The sequence below is a fragment of the Emydura macquarii genome, unplaced genomic scaffold (assembly GCF_026122565.2).
Source record: "Emydura macquarii macquarii isolate MOO-44397 ecotype Brisbane River unplaced genomic scaffold, CSIRO-AGI_Emac_v2 contig_968, whole genome shotgun sequence".
Classification (NCBI taxonomy): Eukaryota; Metazoa; Chordata; order Testudines; family Chelidae; genus Emydura; species Emydura macquarii.
In genome coordinates this window covers 17,702,385-17,721,392 of record NW_027131105.1, presented here as the reverse complement: position 1 = coordinate 17,721,392, position 19,008 = coordinate 17,702,385, and the positions used below count along the sequence as shown (strand labels likewise).

Below are 19,008 nucleotides of genomic sequence, written 5' to 3'. Positions count from 1 at the left end.
GAGAAAGAAACCTCCTTACTACTATCCATCCTGTAGAATAAACAGAGCTATGGGAAAGTGAGCTGGTTTCTATTCAGATTTGCATATCAGTAACACAGTTAACTTTGGTGATTTAAGACTCTCGGGTTCTAGACTACGTTTGCAGAACTAGCTGTGAGAAAAATCTCTTTATAAATCAACCAAATTTGATTTGGAAGTCACTGAGACAATAAATGTGGAATCCCCCAGTAGTGTTTTTACAGTCACTTTTCACATAGTCGCACTCTAAACTGTAATTAGAAGCAGCCATTAAAACTCTGTACTCCATCCCCTCCCACACAAAGGAATCCTGGATCCATCTTTATTTTGTGCTTGCTCAGTTGGGTGTTCGTGGCATTTCTGAGTAGTCCCATTTTGTACACTGTGCTGTAATGATGTCAGAGAAAACCAGCTGCATTCTTTCCCTTGGAGACAGCAGTTTAAAATACCTGTAAACACCCTGTTAAAAATAAAATCAAAACAACTTCTTCTCAAGTCAGATGGGAGTAAAATCTGCTTGTAAACTCTGCTGTAAAACTTGACTAACAGAATGAATTTGTCTAGTGCCAGCCACTCTCATGGAAGTTAACAGGAATCTTTCCATTGACTTTCATTGGATCAAGTGAGGAAAGCAAAGCTTGAGCTGTTTGATTGAGATTAAAACACAATGAACTAGGAATGGCATGTGGGAAGGGAATAGCTGATTGGTGCCATAAAAGCCAGGAAAGTCAGACAGTGGAGAACTTTAGAAAGAACAATGGTTAAAGAAGTACCTTCCTGAATCCTGCCCTAGAGTTGGGTTAGGCCCAATACCTCAGTAAAAAAAAAATTGGGATAGTAATGAATGGCTTTGTGGGGAGTGTAATAAAACTATATTTATTAATATTCTATCTAAAGTACTTATATGGTCCCCATCATCATAATATCTGAGTGGCTTGCAATCTTTAGTCTAGTTATCCTCACAATATACCTGTGACATGAGAATTATTACAGATGGGGACCTGAGGCACAGAGACACAGGGTATGTCTACTGTGGTATAGCAACCCCCCTTGGTCTCCCCTATTAGCAGCAGTCTCCTTTGGTAGTGGGGCCTGAGGTAACTCTGCCCCCACCTGGTCAAGTCTTTTGTCTCTTCCCCTCAACATCTCTCACATGGAGCATTTGGTGCAGGCCTTATTTCAGGCCTGTGAAGTGTCCTTCAATCCCACAGGGGAGGGGCACGTAGTCCCAGTCCATGTATATGACCGAGGGAGGTACCTTGCTGTGCCACCCTCTCAGGGCTGTAGAGGTGGTGGTGGTAAAGCTCTGGAGGATTGGAGAAACACTAGTCCTTCCTGTAGGCTGGGGCCAGGGTCTTTCCATCTCTGCTTCTCCAGCTGCAGAGAAACACTGTCTCCTGGTCCAGGGGAGTTTTTCCTGCAGCTGCCAAAACCTGCTAGCAGCTCTTTTCTCTCCTTCTCCTTTGTTTCCCCCCTGCCCTTTAGGGAAGGCAGGGTTTAAGTACACCTGGAGTATCCCTTAATTGGGTCCCGGTGTCTCTAACTGACCTGAAGTAACCTCTCCTCTGCCTGCAGGGAAAAGGGCCTTTAACATTCTAGGGCTTACATACTGGCCCTTTTGTAGCCATCTGGCCTGACTTTATCACACTACACACCAAAAAATCCCTGTAGCAGTGAATTTTGGAGCTATAAAGCAGATAAGCCTTATTTTAGCAACTAATGATGGGTAAATTTTTGGAAGTGACTAAATGACTTAGGAGCCTACAGCCTTGTCTACACTAGCACTTAGGCCAGCAAAACTTTTGTCGCAAAAAACATCCCCTTGAGCAACATAAATTTTGCCAATATAAGCTCTTGTGTAGCCACGTTACGTCGACAGGAGAGAGCTCTCCCGCCGACATAATAAAACCACCTAAACGAGAAGATCTCCTGCTGACATAGCACTGTCCACACAAGCGTTTATGCCGGCAAGATTTATGTCGCTCAGTAGTGTTTTTTTCACACCCCTGAGTGACAGAAGTTTTGCCAGCGTAAGTGCTGGTGTAGACAAGGTGTAAGTCTCATTTTCAAAAGTTAGTTAAGTACCCAGAAGTCAGTCTCATTGGAAATCAATGGGACTTATATGTCTAAGTCACTTAGGCACTTCCAAAAATTTACCCCTTGTATATCCTTCAGCAAATATAGTAATATTCCCAACAGTATATTCTGTAGTGTTATATGCAGACTAGACTTAAATAACACAACACACCTTCCACCACTATCCTTAGGAGAAGCTTTCTATCAATCTCACTGTTAGGCTGAATATCAAGAAAAACTACCTATGTTTCCCTTTTCTTAACTTACTCAGTTATAAAACATAATAAATAAGAGGAACAATATCCTCCTGCATTGCTTAATAGCTAGAAGCTGACCATTTTAGTGCCAGTTTGAAAAAACACTGAATTCGTTTGTCCTGTGACGTCTTGGCTGTACTGTGTAACTGGTCATGTGCAAGACTCAGGTTACATTTCCAGCTGCAGCTTCTTATTCCCTACCAGGACCAGCAGAGGTTAAGAACGCTGTAAAAGCAGTTGCTCTGTCCCTGCGGTTTCTGCTTGGATCAAGGCTCTAGTCTAGTGATACTCAGACCTCAGTGGTTCAGGAGCCAAATTAGTGATCAACATTACCCAAAAGAGCCACAATAGTGTGAATTCATTGTTTCATTTAATATATATATTATTGTATACTATAAATATATTATAAGAAGGTTTCTTATAAAATAAGCATTCTTAACCTATATATGTTGATGAGTTCCAAGAGGGGTAGCCGTGTTAGTCTGTTTTCAGCAAAACGAGAGTTCTGTGGCACCTTAAAGACTAACAAATGTATTTGGGCATAAGCTTTCATGGGCAGAAACTCACTTTGTCAGATGCAACAAGTGGGTTTCTGCCCACAAAAGCTAATGCCCAAATACATTTGTTAGTCTTTAAGGTGCCACAGAACTTTCCTTGTTCTTATTAACCTTAACCTCCTTTTACAGCGTTATTAACCTATATATATTATTCTCACAGCAAAATGACTGGCCAAGTATTATTTATCAATTACAATTAGTTAATAACATAGTAAAAGCATCCTGATTGGTTAATAATTTAGATTGGTTAATAATTAAATCACACAGTGTTTTAATATCACATGCTGCAAAGATCCGCAGGAGGCATGTGAAAGAGCCACTTGCTGCTCGCGAACCTCAGTCTGAGGGTATGTCTACACTCCATGGTAGCAGGCATTGATGCAGTGGCATCAACTGATCAGGTCTGGGTAGACCCACTCAGTCGATGGGAGAGAGCTCTCTGGTTGACTCAATTAGCCCACCTCCCCAAAAGATGGAAGGCAGCATCAGTGGGAGGGTGCCTCCCGTAGACACAGTGCTGTGAAGATGCCACGGTACGTCAATGTAAGTATGTCAACATTACGTAGCTTGCGTATCTCCCGTCAACCTCCGCCACCAGTGTAGATCAGCCCTGAGTATCACTGCTCTAGTCAATGAAAGAATGGTACTGATGCCTTTGAATGGAGACTGGTTTAGATTTTGACAGGTTGATGGGGAAAGAGAGCGAGAGATGGGATCTGAGAGAAGAAGGGGCTTAGTGCTGGGGAAAAAAAAAAAAGGGGAATGGGGTGATTCAGAAGAGGAATAAGAGGACAAATCCCCACACTGATTTGTGGCTTTTTTTTAATCAATATTTAGCTGGTCAGTTTTTAGAAGATATTGTGGCTTGATCAATATTCCATTTTGACCGATGTCTATTATAATTCGAACATATAGAATTACAGACCTACACCATGGTCATACAGACTTACACAGTTGGTCATACAGTTAATTTTATTTGAATGTCTTACTACTTACTCTTACTTTCCAGTCAATGGCAAAACTCCCCATTGCTTTCAGAGGCCACAGGATTGGGTCATAATCTCTTCCCTCTCCTCCTTCAGTGTGCAGTAGTCAGAATGTTATTATTTTATTGGGGATTTCCCAAATGTGCTCAGTTGTGAGCAGAAACATGGGTGACTTGCTTTCCAGCAGCATGTCAAAGAAAAGAAAAGCTTTGAGGTCCTTACCCTCAATATTTGTGTTTTGTGCCTGTGTACTGTTATTCAGCTGACACTCCTCAAACAGACATGACAGAGGATGGTGTGCTACTTTTTTAGTGGACAAACAATTTATAAAACTCAAAGGGTCTGATTCTGATCCAACTAACATCAGTGTAAAACCAGTTACTTCATGGAGTTATTCCTGACTTACCTTTGTGAGATCAGAATTGGGCCCCAAAAACAGATGTCAAAAAGGTTTTGGCAGATCGTTACCAAAAAGGATTAGCACTCTGTCAGGCCTGTTTCCTGCTCTAGTCAAATGCCAGTTCTCAATGTCAGGAACAATGACTCCTCTGGACTCTTATGCTTACGTCATTTCTGTAACTTCAGTGGTAACCTGTTTGCTGGGTATTCAGGAAGTTACAAAATTCAAAAAAGGCCCTCAGAAAACCAGTGTCAGTGAGGAAAGCAGTTCTAATTTTAGAGTTTTTCATGTAGTTGAAACAAAAAAGCCCATCATACCTTTATGATGCAGGGATTATGCAGTGTTGTGGCCGTTGTCAGTTCCAGGATATTAGAGACAAGATGAGGTAATATCTTTTATTGGACCAACTTCTGTTGGTGAGCAAGGATTGTCACTTGTACCTAGAGAGATACAGAATGTTTTTCTGGTGCCTAATTCTTGGTGTCACATTGAAACACCATAAAACTTGTGGTTTCACATGGTTCTGATGTAGTGCCAGAGGAAACTTAATGGATTTGTCTGAATTTCAGACCGAGTGATAGGTTTCATTCAACAAGGATGTGGGGAGAAGACCCAGACAGATTAAAATCAAGGAAAATGTGTCTCTGAAATAAATCTGCCTAGTTTTGCAGATGTCTAGGGCTCCATCCTACTTCCATTGATACAATAGGGCCTTTGGTTTTCATTCTTATGAAGAACAGATTACAAATGAAACATCCTGTTTCCTAGTTGTAACTAAGTAAAGCACAAAGATATTATCTGAATTCAAAATTAAAAAGAAGGCTGTGGTTTGTACTGCTGATACAAACTATCTAAGATAAAAGAACTTGTTGCAATGGTGTGGTAAAATAAATCTTATATTGGTGATTCTGGGTTTTTTATCAAAGAGAACAATTTTCATTTTTAGTAAATTTATAGTTGGTGAAATAAGACAGATTGCCACAAAACTTGTTAGAAGTTGATATAATCTAGTCCCGGCAGGGCATTTCCAGGTGCATTGTCTATTGCAGTTTTAAATATCCCATACAATGGGGTTTCAGCTACTTCCTTGGGAGAATCTTTCACACTCCTAATACTCTTCATTGTCAGAAAGTTTTTCCTGTTAGCCTAAATTTTTCCCTTCTTACCTTAATTCCATCCCATTACTCTTACATATGCCTTATTTAATTTTATAAAATAATGCCTTTCCTTCAGGGAAGTTTTTATCATTCAGATTTCTGTATTCTGATAACTTGTCCACATCTAACATTCTCTTAACAGTACTCCATGTTTTGTTCTTTCAGGCCTGATTCTCAGTTTCAGCCAACCTATACTTGGTGCAGGATCTTTTGGTGCAGGGAGCAAAGGTGTTCCCCAGTTTTTATTTATTTATTTATTTATTTTGTAAATTAGAAGAATCTCATGGCTGCTCTAACCTATGTCTAGCAGGCAGGAAAAGTTGGAAGGAGAGATGCCCTGATATGGCCTTGATACCAGAGGCTATGCTGGCTCTTCATCATGTGTAAATTCTCCCTATGCTTACAGAAATACCCAGGTGGCTAATTCTGCTGGATTTCTTGCCCCTTTGCACTGGTGGAGCAGCACAAATGGGCTGTAGTAGATTAATAAATAAGTTTCTCTGGCTCCTTGATAATTTTTGTTGCTGTTCTCTGAACTGCCTCCAATTTTTATTTCTTTCTGATAATGTAGAGCAATGGTTTTCTATTTAGGCTGGATCCATATAGGATCCCAAACAATGGCTTTTGGAATGAGGATGGTCACGGGATTATACCCAAGGATAATACACCCATTCTAACCTGTTCCTATAAATGTAAAGGTAAAAGAAATAAGGGTTCATGGATGTCTCATGTGGGATTTAACCTAAGGGCATGGCTACACTGCTGACTATGCAAACTTTGGACCTTTAAATTCACACCCTTAGCATCCAGCTGGGATAGTTATAGTGCAGCACATGGGTGCATACTGCTATTCACAACCCCTTACACCAAACTGCGGGGCAGTGTAAACATGCCCTTAGTCTTCTGGCACATACAGTGAGAATTATACCAAAGAATCAACAAGCCACCTGAGTCTTAAACTTATACACCACCCTTTCTTGCATCCTGTGTTCTGATGTAAATTAGGTCATCCTTTACGTTTATACTAGCTTTTAACCCACAAATATTCCAATCGGGTTTGGGGTTTTTTTTCTTGTTGACCAACTTGTCTACTTCTGCTATGTGTTAGTCAACTGTGATTTCCTGTTTTCACCTGCTGAAGTGTGTATTTTGGAAATGAAATTAGATGGAAAATATCACAAGTTGACACTTCTGTCTAAATTGTTTTTTTTTTTTTTAAAGTGTGACCTAAACTAGGTATAACCTTGCACATAACACCCTCTCAAGGCAAATCAGATATACCAAGCTATGGTACATGTTTCATTGGTGGTACATGAGCTTGATGTTCCATCTAATCACTTTACAACAGTAAACTTTGAGAACTGCTGAGATACACAATAATTCTCTAAACCTACATTTTACTGTTGTGATGCATTCACAGGACAAAGTGAAATAAGTAACTAGCACTAACGGATTATGGGCCTACTCCTGCTTTCACCAAAAACATTAATGAGAGTAGGATTTTAGTAGCTTTTGAAATTTGGGGCCAAGTTCTTTCAATTTCATGGGTATTAATCTAGAATAACACCAGACACTCTTGATTTATGGCAGTTTATTTATGTAAGAGCAGAATTTGGCCCACAGAGGTAAAATTTTTAAGGGCCCTTAAATGACTTAAGAGAGTAAGTCCTATTTTCAAAAGTGACTTAGGACCTGATCCAAAGCCCACTGAAGTCAGTGGGAGTCTTTCCACTGACTTCTGTGGGCTTTGGATCAGAATTTAAGAGCTGAAGACTCATTGACAATCAATGGGACTTCAGAACTTAGATCACTTAAGTGCCCTTGAAAATTTTACCCAGGATCTTTTGCCAGAGTAAATATTAAATCATTTCATGTTCAATCGCTTAAACCAATAGTCATCTAATGGGGATATTTCCCCTTGAATGTGGTTTGTGAAGACACCTGTTTAATCTTAGTCTCTTATTTAAAAAATAAAATAAAAAACAGCACTGAAGATATAGGCATTGTAATCCAATAGAGTAACATAGTGAGGGGTGGATAAGAAGACCAGGGCCCTCTTCCTGGTGTTGCCACTGACTTGCTATGTGACCTTGGGCATACCACTTGACCTTTCTTTGCCTCAGTTTTCCCCAGTTGTAAAATGGGGAAAATGACACTGATCCTCTTTTGTAAAACATGTTGTGAAACATGCTATGTAAGAGCAAATCATTACTATTGTTTCACACATTGTTCATAAAAACCTTGGGAGGGTTTCTTTGCACACACATTTTTGTCCTGTGAGGGAGTGATCCACCCTGAATAATAATTACTATGGGGCATGGATGGCATAGTCTCTTTCTGTACATCAAGATGATGATTTACCTCTGCATCTTACCAGAAAAGTCCCACAGTATTTGAAGGAGGAAACCAATAGGATCTGGAAGTAATTTCTATAGAATCCTATCAAATTTAATAAAGAATGAGACTCTTTCTTTCGATTATAAACTATTTTATGGAATTCTAAAATTGGAGCATAATTCTCTATTAAAATCTGAATCATGATTCAAAAAGACTACAGAAAAGTTATTTTCTATTACGTTCTATAGGACTTATTCCATAATGTACATATTAAGAAGTTCAAAGATTAATGCCTCAAGTCCTTGGTTCCTTGGCTTTGCTACTGACTGACTGTGTGACGTTGGGCATGTCACTGAAATTCTGTGCCTTGGTATACCCACCCATAAGATGTCTATAACAATATACTCCTATCTCACAGAGGCGCTATGAGGTTTAACTAATGCAGCTAGTGTTGTGAGGTCCTTGGATGAAAAGTGCTATCTCACATATGATAAGAGCAAAATCTTAATATTGCTAAGAGATCTTTTTAAGTGACAAGTTATGCCTGGTGATGACTATGAAATACATTTGTTTCAAACAATCACTTTTTATTAGTCCTCTTTAATATTTATTAAGACTAAATCACATGGGCATAAATGCAAAGTAATGAACATTGGAAAACATAATTCCCATTATAAATACAACACAATGAGATCTAAATTACCTGTTACCACTCAAGAAAGATCTTGGAGTCATTGTGGATAGTTCTCTGAAAACATCTGCTCAGTGTGCTGCGGCAGTCAAAAATGTAAGAAAATGTTAGGAATCATTAGAAAAGAGATAGAAAGTAAGACGGAAAATATCATAATGCCACTATATAAATCTATGGCAGGGGTTCTCAACCGGTGGTACGCGTACCACTGGTGGTACGCGGAAGCCGGCTTGGTGGTACGCGAGGGAAAACTCGCCGCCGATCCTGCCGCCAAAGCCCCCTCTCACCGCCACCGAAAAACCCTGCTACCGCCGAATCCCCCTGCCCTTGCCGCCGCCGAAAATCCCTGCCGTCGCCGGTTCCCCCCCCCGCCGCAGCCGATAAACCCCTCCTCCGCCGTTTCCTCCCCCCCTGCCGCCGCCGATGGGAAAGCTCGCCGCCGCCGAACCCCCCCCCTTCCGCCGGCTAGAAACCTTGCCGCCGCCGAATCTTTTCCCTCAGCTGCATATCCAAAAGCTGCCTGCCGCCGAATTAACCCCCCCCCTTGCTGCGAAACCAATTTGCCGCCACCGAAAGTCCCATCCTCTCTGCCGCCGGAAACTGGGAAACGGCGGCAGGGTTTCGGCGGAGGGCATTGATCCCTCCTCGCAACTCTGCTATTTTACCGAGTTTTACTCGGGTCAGGTACAGTCAGGTGAAGCGGTACTTGACCCGACTGTACCTGACCCGAGTGGTACTCTGTAAAAAAAAAAGGTTGAGAACCGCTGATCTATGGTAACCCACACCTTGAATAGTGCGTGCAGTTCTGTTCACCTCATCTCAAAAAAAAAAAAAAAAAAAGATACATTAGAATTGGAAAAACTGGCAACAAAGGGGTAACAAAAGGGCAACAAAATTGATTAAAGCTATGGAACAGCTTCTGTAGAAGGAGAGATAAAAAAGACTGGGACTTTTCAGCTTGCAAAAGAGATGACTAAGTGGGGATATGATAGAGGTCAATAAAACGGTGAATGGTATGGAGAAAGTGAATAAGAAAGCGTTATTTACTCCTTCACATAACACAGGAGGTCACGTAATGAAATTAATAGGCAGCAGGTTTAAACCAACAAAAGGAAATACTTCTTCACACAATGCACACTCAACCTGTGGAACTCGTTGCCAGGGGATATTGTGAAGGTCAAAACTATAACGGGGTTCAAAGAAGAATTATGAAAGAAAGAATTTAAAAAGTTCATGGAAGATAGGTCCATCAATAGCTATTAGCCAAGATGGTCAGGGATGCAACCCCATGCTCTGAGTGTCCTTAGCCTCTGACAGTCAGAAGATGGGAGTGGACGATGGGATGGATCACTTGATGATTGCCTGTTTTGTTCATTCCCTCTAAAGCACCTGGGATTGGTCGGTGTCAGAAAACAGGATACTGGACCAGATGGACCATAGATGTGATCTGCTATGGCCATTCTTATGTTTTATTTAGTTAATTTTATATGTTACACTGTGACTAAATATTTGTAATGATAACATATTAAGTCATTTTTAGGACATTTTGCCTCAAGATTGAGAGCTCATTTTCTTGGTGTAGCTGAGATCAAAATCTGGCTGTATGTTTTTTGGTTTTAGTAATCTACATGGTTTTATTTTTTTCTTGTTTGTTTGTTTTGCAGGGTTATCAGTCTCTAATATTACTAATCATTCCAGAGTGCCATTAGAGCTACCTAAACAGGAGAACATATCCTCGTATCTCACAGAAAACAAAAATAAAGCCAAAGAAAATGAGATTGGACCGTCACCAGACTTACCACACTTGTGTGTGTTAGCAGCAGCTAGTAAGTAAAATAACGAGGTATTTTTTAATGGTGGAATGAATGTGTAAATAGGGATGGTTCACACTCCCAACACAGCATAGACAAAATATATTATGACCAAAACTCACCCTTTCATGTTGTTTGCCTTTATTCCTACTTATGTAACAAAGCTCTGAACTTCCTCCTGAGCTGTCTGTTCCTGATGTTTTCCTGCCAAGACCTCCTGGTTCTCCCTCTAACTCTCTCTTCTCTTTGAGAGACTGAGCCTTTTATATCCCTGGGCTGGAAATAAGAGTCCCACCTGGTCGTCCTGCTAGGGCGAGTCAGAAGAACAGATCTGCACCCTCACACAATGTCCCTAATCCTGACAGGGTATCAACTGGTTTAGGGGACTTGAGAAAACGATCACAGAAACTGAATTAGCCACACTTGTAATATCACAAAAATAATGTATTTCCCCTAATGTTAATGTCATTTCCAGATCCAGTTTCTGGAGGAATCTCATACTCGCTCCCCTGTCCACTACCTCCCCCAGAGGACCTTATGCACTCCCTACAATCAAATCCTCCTCTTTCATCAAGTGTGAAGGTAAACCGCATAGTTTAAGCCCCATTTTTCTGATGACAGTGAAAATTGCCTTTCATGCCATTCTGTGTTCCTTTCATTAAAGGGAACCTGCGTGCTTCCCTCTACCTGCACAAACTGTATATCTGTTGAAAACATGGTGCCTAATTCTGATCTCACACACAAGTTTTACAGCAATGTGACTGCTGACTTCAGTGAGGGAAGAACTATGCTCATTAATTCCATTGCATGTTAAAAGTCAGGTATGGCAAACAAATCTGGATGCAACTGATTGTGAGAGAATTCCCAATGTAGTTACTGATGCAGAACAGTAAAGAATGCTTTCACATTGATTGTTCTGTCCTGTGATCACACCAGACATGGATGTAAGGGTAGGGTATATATTTTTAGAAGTTTAAGAAAAGTTCTTAAGTGTGATGGATTTGGGGACTCTTTTTTTAGAGAGAGAGAGAGATTTTAATCAACATTTCCCACTAGATACTAAAATTTTTGAAGCAGACTAAACCCCGCTGGCAATGTCCAATATAACATGATACAAGAGTTCCAGCCAGAGGAGACTGCTGTAAATAAATGCAGTGGTTCCAAAGCCCCCTGCCGGGGAGTTAGTGCTTTGCATCTTTGTATGTTGAGCAGATTTATCAGGCTGGGGGCATGGGAGCTTAATATTTAAACTATTTCTTCTTTTGTACGTATTGGGAATTAAAATATCAAATGGAGCTATTCATTCAATACAAAACAAACAGGAGTTGCCAAACCGGAACTGATATTGGACTGGAAGAACAAATTATTTTGCAGTCAATGCCAGATGCGTCAGAAGTAGGTGTAAAGTGCCTATCAAGTACCTCAGTTCAGTATTTAATGTATAGCATGGAGAATATTTCTTCTTCATCCAGCTGTTGATCATTTTATGCCCTGAAGCATGAAGATTGATGGTTCTTGTAACTTTACTTTTGAGTATGTCTATACTGCAATAGAAGACCTGTGGCTGGCCAGGGTCAGTTGACCTGGGCTCGAGCTGTGGAGCTAAAAAATTGCAGTGTAGAAATTTAGGCTCAGGCTGATGCCCAGACTCAGAGACCCTGTGAATGGTCAGGGTCCCAGAGTCCAGGCTCCAGCCCGAGCCCCAACGTCTATACTGCAATTTTATAGCCCCATGAGCCGAGTCAGCTGACCCGGACCAGCCACAGCTATGCCGCAGGTCTTTTATCCCAGTGTAGACATACCTTTAATGTCACTCCTGATGCTATTAATTCTTTAAATAAACATCTGATCATTTTAAAAAAATTGAAATTGCTATTTATTGAGAACAGGCCAAAGTAGACGGTTAAAATGTTTATTTTATAGTTGTGTGAAACTTTAGCAATGTAACTGAAAACATTTCACAGCTGAGTTTATTTCTATTTCTTTGTGAACTCTGACATTGCCCTATTTTCACAAAAAAGTCACAATTTCAAGAATTTTCACTTGAAAATAGGACATTTTTCAGTGAAAGACCCATTTTTGAGGCAAAGGAGTGAAATTTTCTCCCCAAAATGGGCAACATTTCAATCAAAACGAGGCCTATTTTCAAGCAAAGCCTGTACCGACAACAAAATTAACATTTTTAACTGTTTTCAATGCAAAATCCCCCATTGTGCAAAATTTCTCACAATGCCAAAACTAGCAAAACAGAATTGTGGAAAAATTTTAGGATTGACCACGTAGAAAAGCTGTCACAATCTCATACAACCCTTGTTTATTTTGCTATCATGGAAGAGAAATTGTGGAGCAGAAAATGAACTCAGTAGAGATGTCAACACATCACAGACAGGGTTGATGGGAACCCTGGGTGTGAATTTTCTAACTTCAGGGGATATCCATATAGGACACCCAGAAGACAAAGAGAGTTGTCTGTGTCAGAAATACAAAACTAGGTTTCTCAGAACCTATCCACACGATCAGTTGACCTTGGAACTGTGCTGTAATCAGGTCAGAGGACAACTGTGTTGTAACTGGGTCCTATGACTTGGCTTTGTTGAAAAGGCCCTTAAAGTCCTTAGCAGAGAAAGAAATCTATAATTCCAGGGAGATAAACTTGTTTCTTTGTTATTTCTAGCCCTGTAATTCTTCTAGTCCTCGGCAGGAAACAATTGCTGATCTCCCTAGTGGGAGCCTTTTGTGGACCCAGGAGGAAGTGATAAATGCTACCAATGGCTTCAGTGAGGAGAACAGAATTAATGAAGGTATTTTTGCTGAGGTCTACAAAGGTCAGAGACACAATTCAGTATACGTCATTAAAAGGCTCAAAGAGGCAAGTACCTACCCTTCCTCCTTTTCTTCATTTGTGTTTGAAGGGAAATCATTTGCTAACATCTCCTAAACATTAACAGTTAGCATTTAATACACCACAGACTAGTAATCAGAAATGCTACTCTATGGTATTTTTAAGAGGGGAAAATGATTAATAGTTTAAAGCCAGATCCCGCAAACATGTATGCATGTGAGAAGTTTTACCCACGACTAGTCCTATTGATTTCAATGGGACTGCTAATGTGAGTAGTTACCTGCATGCATAATTGTTAGCAGGACAAAGCCTTAGTTATTTGTTCACTTTTATACATATAAATATGTTTTGGTTGTAATTTAAATGAAGTCAGTGCTTATGATAGGCAGTTGATTTTAGTGCATTTTTGTGGGGTTTTTCACAGATGGAATGTACAAACCAGAATTCAACACAAAGATTCTTTCATACGGAAGTACAGATTTGCTTTCGGTAAGTATCTATTTGGAAATTGGTTCTGGTCACATTCTGTCTGTAGATTACCAGATCTTTTACAAAATAACAAGAAATAGTCTGATCTGTGTTCAGGGCTACATTTTGCCCTGTAGACACACCCTGTATTGAGGAGGGTGTGGATCTGTACTGACCCAGCAGGAGCTCTGGGAAGCAGCATGCCTCCACAGTTCACCTGCTTGCTGGGGACGTGGAACCACAGTGCTATTCCTTAAAGGATCCAGGGCAGCTCCTTTTTGCAGCTGAGCATCCCCTCTATTTAGTGTGGAAGGGGATGGCACTATAGCCCCACCTCCTCCCTTTTGCAGTGTGAGCCTTGTGTACTCCTCATATTCAGGGATGTGCAACAATTGTGATTTTACTGTGCCGTTGTACGCCCAGGAACAGGAGTCAGTACACAGTCTAGTCTATATATTCTCAGTTTGATCCAGCATTAGAATTTTAAATTGTTTGTTCTCATTTCACTTGCTAATATTTGTTGATATTTGGCTTCAGGTGTTGTCACATTAACATTTTACAACTGGTGGGTTTCTCGGTAGAAAATGGATTTCATTGTCTGATATATCCATACATGGATAATGGATCACTTGAAAACAGACTACATTGTCAAGTAAGCAGAGAATTTGGGTCCTATCAAAGTACTGTATGAAAAGCATTTGAAATATTTTACTGTTATTTGGGTTTTATGTAATACTCCTGCAATTTGAGCAAGATCTATCTTCCCATTTTTTAGGAGAATTCAAACACATTCTTGCCAGTACTCAGGTGGAGAGAGCATCTTTTCTTCATCTTTCCCACAGGAAGATTAGCTTCTCCTCTTTCCTTCCCTCACCCATCATGTGTATCATTAGCAACAGAAGAAAGTGTGAATATACATCAGTCACAAGTACTGGAAAGGTTGCAAGTCTGCATACAAATAAATCTGATTTCTGCCACAAGGCAGGTCACCTGTACTAAGATTTTCTGCCATGCAGCTTCTGTCTTCTTTTAAGAAAAAGGAATCGGTAAAATATGCGGTTATACAGTATAATATGCACTAGATTTGGTAATATGTTGCTGTAAAATCAACTATAGTGTTCAGTTGTGTCAGTGTCCTGTGTTGAAATACACTATGAAGTCAACTGCTTTAGGAAGAACAGCTTTTGAGATGCTCAGACTTACTGTTTGAGCACTGTGTTGCAGGGGAACTAACAGGCACTGGAAAGGACACTTGTGAATTCTTCAGTAGGAACATAGAATTTGCTGAACCAGATTAGATGCATGTCCTATCTCTAGCAGTGGCTAATATCTTGTGTTCCAGACAAAAGTGATCTCTGCCTCACCCATACCCTCATCATATAAGACACCAGGCGGAATGTGCAATGCTATATGTGGGGGTGGGAGGATTCCTTCCTGACCCCAGCGCGATTGGCTTCTGCCCTGAATCATGAGATTTGTTTACCCCATCTTGCTTCCAGTTAGGTTAGTGTATGTTTTACTAATGTCTGTAGCGAGGAAAGGAGAAGGTCTCTTGCTTGTAAATTACTAACACTGGTTTATGCTTCTTTCCATAAAAAGAAAGATACCAACCCTCTTCCTCCTTTTCTTCCAGGTCGGTTCCGTGCCATTAACATGGGAGAAACGCATCATAATTTCTATAGGACTTATGAGAGCCATTCAGTATCTCCATAACTTTGGGATTCTGCATGGGAATGTCAAGAGGTGCGGTGCTAGCTTATCAACATATCTGCAACTCTCTGTCATTCAACTGTTTCCAGAATTTCAAAAAAACAGAAATGGCTGAAAGTCTTCCGGTCTGCATATGATCTTAAAATCATTCCCCATACATATCTGCTTCCTGTTATCTCTTGCTCTTTTGGATGTCTCCCCTCCACATTTCACTTACCTCTCTTTTTAGTGTGGCAAAAGTATATTCTTCTGAGGTGGATTTTTTTCAGCACATTCCTTTCCACTTTCCGGCATATATAAAATTTCAACTATTCCCCACCCATTCCAGTATTGGAGAGTTATTTGTTCCCTGAAAGTTTTAGGGCTATTCTGTACATAAAAGTTGTACCACCTTAACTATACCTGTAGAGTTACAGAGATACCAAGGTTCACCCCTCTAGTGTGCATGCAATTATACCACTATAAAGGTGCTTATACTGGTATAACTATTCCCATATGGAAAAGAAAATAAGCTGTATCAGTATAAAGCACCTTTTTACTGCTATAACTGTGATCACACAAGGGTTATACTTACTTGCCTATTTTGGTTTTAAAAAACAATCTCACCCCATCTGACATTCTTAAATTAGTATGAAATCTATGCATAGACCCGGCCTTACTCTTATACAAGATAATGTTTACAGCTTTGCCTTAAAATACACATTCTGTTAGTTCTTCTTTTTAACCTTTGTGTTTCCAAGCTTGATCAGGATTTAGGAATGCAAGTTCAAGGACAGCTGATTTTTCCTCCGACTAACACAAGCGCCTCATTGTGCTCAACCATCTCTTTAACTCCATTGTCCAATGTTCTTCTCCCACTGGTTTAAATGGAATCCTAGAATTCAAGGTGAAAAAGATCTACGGGGTGACTTGATCAGTCTAAGTACCTACATGGGAGACAGAAATTTGATAATGGGCTCTTCAATCTAGCAGACAAAGATATAATGAGATTCAATGGCTAGAAGTTAAAGCTAGACAAATTCAGACTGGATACACATGCACATTTTTAACAGTGAGGGTAATTAAGTGGAATAGTTTACCAAGGGTTGTGTTGGTTCTCATCACAGGCTATCGTTAAATTAAGATTGGATGTTTTTCTAAAAGATATGCTTTAGTACAAACAGGAATTAAACCAGGGAAGTCCTCCAACCTGTATTATCCAGGAGGTTATACTCAATCACAATGGTCCCTTCTGGCCTTAGAATCTATTAATTTATTAGGTCAAATAATTGTTCATTTGCTTCTGCCATACAGCATGTGGCCTTTCATGCTATAATAACCTGTGACTAATATATGATTTGCCTGTAACAATCAGAAAAAATGCATTCCAGTTTTGTCAGGCAATGACTTTTGTATCCCTGAACATCTGGAAAGCAGAGTGCTCCTGTTCTGTGTGATGGCATAAAGGTTTTAAATTATAGAAATCCTGGTCTTTTTGTTTTGTTTTACATCAAAGGGCCAAGTCCTGAGTTCCTTACTCAGTTCTGATGAGGCAAAACTCATTTTGAGGTCATCAGGAGTCAGAATTTGGATTGAGTAAATGCTGAGAAAGAAACTCAGGATTTACCTGTCAGTGTGAACTTTCCAGAGGCTGGGAAAAAAGCAATTAATTTCAGGTCTCTTCAAAAGAAGAGTTCCCTATAGTCTGTAAAACTGTTTAACCCAAAATCAAAATGGGCAAAATTAATCCCTGATAACCCACGGTCTTCGATGGACTTAGACCAGGGATGAGTATGACCCTATATATTTTGCTAATAAACTGGGGAGAAAAACATTGCTATTGTCTAACTTTCTTTAAAAAACCATTCTGGTCTATAATAGCATTACTGAAGTTTTTTTTTTATGTCTCCATTCCCTATGCCTTTAAATATACAAGACTGGAATCTAAAAGAATTTACATAAAGAAGCTCTTAAATGTACTTTCTATAATCAGATATCTCCATAAGACTCTGCATTCAGGTGTAAATAGACTGATCACTACTGGTATTTCCCTTACTTTAATGCAGCTCCAATGTTTTGCTGGATGAAAACTTCACACCAAAACTTGGACATTCAGGTCTCCGTCTGTACTCTGTGGAGAAAAAATCAGACTATGCTGTGATGAAAACCAAAGTCTTACAAGCATCCCTCGCTTACCTGCCAGAAGATTTTGTCAGGCATGGACAGCTAACACAAAAAATTGACATCTTTGGTTGTGGAATTGTAAGGTTTTGTTTTTTTTTATTTTAACTATCTTAGAGTTTGCAGATATCTGGTTATATTCTGTGCACATTGTTTTTTCTTATATATCTGATCGAGTTTTTCAAAGCTGCAACAGTCAAATCAGCTGGACATTTAATATCCATTAAATAAAAACCAATGCAAGAAAGCCAAATTCTTCCTTGAGATGCATACACGACTCCCATTTGGATCATATAATTCATCAGAATGGCTATTAAGGAAAAACACAGTTGCAGTCTACAAGATCTTTTCTCCAGAATTTAGTCTTTATAACTAGGAACAAAAGAAAGTGAATATAATCAGAAAAAACTTCCAGTTTGTGGTCTACCCAAGTCCTGTAATCCTGGGTCTGGGTCCCTGATCTTCCCAAAAGTGTTCTTCTTACTTTGTCTCCCAAGAAACCAATTGATACTTCTTCATATCAACACCTGTGAAAGGAGAGGAGGAAGCTGTGTTGAGGTTATCCATGATGAATACAGATTAGGTAGTGCCTTGTATCTTGTTAGAGAGCCATCCACACACATTCAAGGTCAGAGTTTGGTCTATAATCTCAAAAGTGTGGTTATGATCAGTTCAGTGTCATACAGTATTCTAGGGTGCTTATAGTCAGAAAAATGAATATGTGAACATGTTACAACCTTATTCAATAAAGATACCAGTTTTGTCTGTGTTCAAGTCATATGTGCTGAGTTCACTGCATGTTGCAAACATGTTTTTAATCTTGTTCATCCTCCAAAACCAATACAGTGTGAGGTACTGTGATCTGGATTGAACGACATCTGCAAAATTATCACTACATTCTAGATGCAAAATTTTTATTACTGGTTATGGTGGAAGAAGCAGAAAGACTACAGATTGTTTCTCAGATCCCTTGTTCAATTTGTAGCACTGGATTTTGGAAAAATCATCTTTTGGTTTGAAAACTCAGCAAATGTGGTATAGAAGCCATTGAGAAAGAATAAATATGACAGCTTGCAATTTCATTTTTTTAAAAATTCAAGTTGCACTTTAAATTTTCATTTTTTACAGGTATTTGTTACATCTATTTAGTAAACCCTATAAAACAGAATGCCCTTCTATTGCCCCTACAGTGTAATATATAAAGATAGGCCCAAGCCACAAAGTTTGGATTTGGATCTGTACCTGGTTTCAAACTGTCTCAAAGGTTGTTCAGAACTGGAGTGTTGGGTTGTGCCCATCTCATTTAAGAATGTAGGGAAAATAGCTTAAAATGCTTTAACAGATAAATACTCCTTTTGTTACAAAGTCCAATTTTTTAGAAGCATCCATCTAAATAAATTGTCTTACCTATAAAAATGTTTTCTAGGTTTTAGCAGAGATGCTGATGGGCACTAAGGCAATGGATGAAGGAAGACACCCTGTTTATCTGGTAAGGAAAAGGCAAAACTACATAACACTGGCCTGGTGTAACCCTTGCA

At 39.6% G+C, this 19,008-nt stretch overlaps 1 protein-coding gene and 1 long non-coding RNA gene across 2 annotated transcripts in view; one reads left to right on the top strand and one right to left on the bottom strand.

Moving 5' to 3' along the window:
• Nucleotides 1-19,008, top strand: part of IRAK2 (interleukin 1 receptor associated kinase 2) — a 29,823-nt gene that overhangs the window by 5,158 nt on the left and 5,657 nt on the right. The window contains exons 3-10 of the mRNA XM_067544376.1: nucleotides 10,144-10,305; nucleotides 10,766-10,872; nucleotides 12,965-13,159; nucleotides 13,557-13,621; nucleotides 14,138-14,252; nucleotides 15,234-15,343; nucleotides 17,356-17,551; nucleotides 18,897-18,959. Of these exons, the coding sequence (XP_067400477.1) occupies nucleotides 10,144-10,305; nucleotides 10,766-10,872; nucleotides 12,965-13,159; nucleotides 13,557-13,621; nucleotides 14,138-14,252; nucleotides 15,234-15,343; nucleotides 17,356-17,551; nucleotides 18,897-18,959 (1,013 nt within the window). The remainder of the gene's footprint in view (nucleotides 1-10,143; nucleotides 10,306-10,765; nucleotides 10,873-12,964; nucleotides 13,160-13,556; nucleotides 13,622-14,137; nucleotides 14,253-15,233; nucleotides 15,344-17,355; nucleotides 17,552-18,896; nucleotides 18,960-19,008) is intronic.
• LOC137150432 (uncharacterized) lies at nucleotides 15,893-17,995 on the bottom strand. The gene is made up of 3 exons (XR_010918972.1): nucleotides 17,898-17,995; nucleotides 17,346-17,420; nucleotides 15,893-16,236 (listed from the first exon to the last, which is right to left on the bottom strand). It is a non-coding gene; the product is annotated as an uncharacterized lncRNA (long non-coding RNA).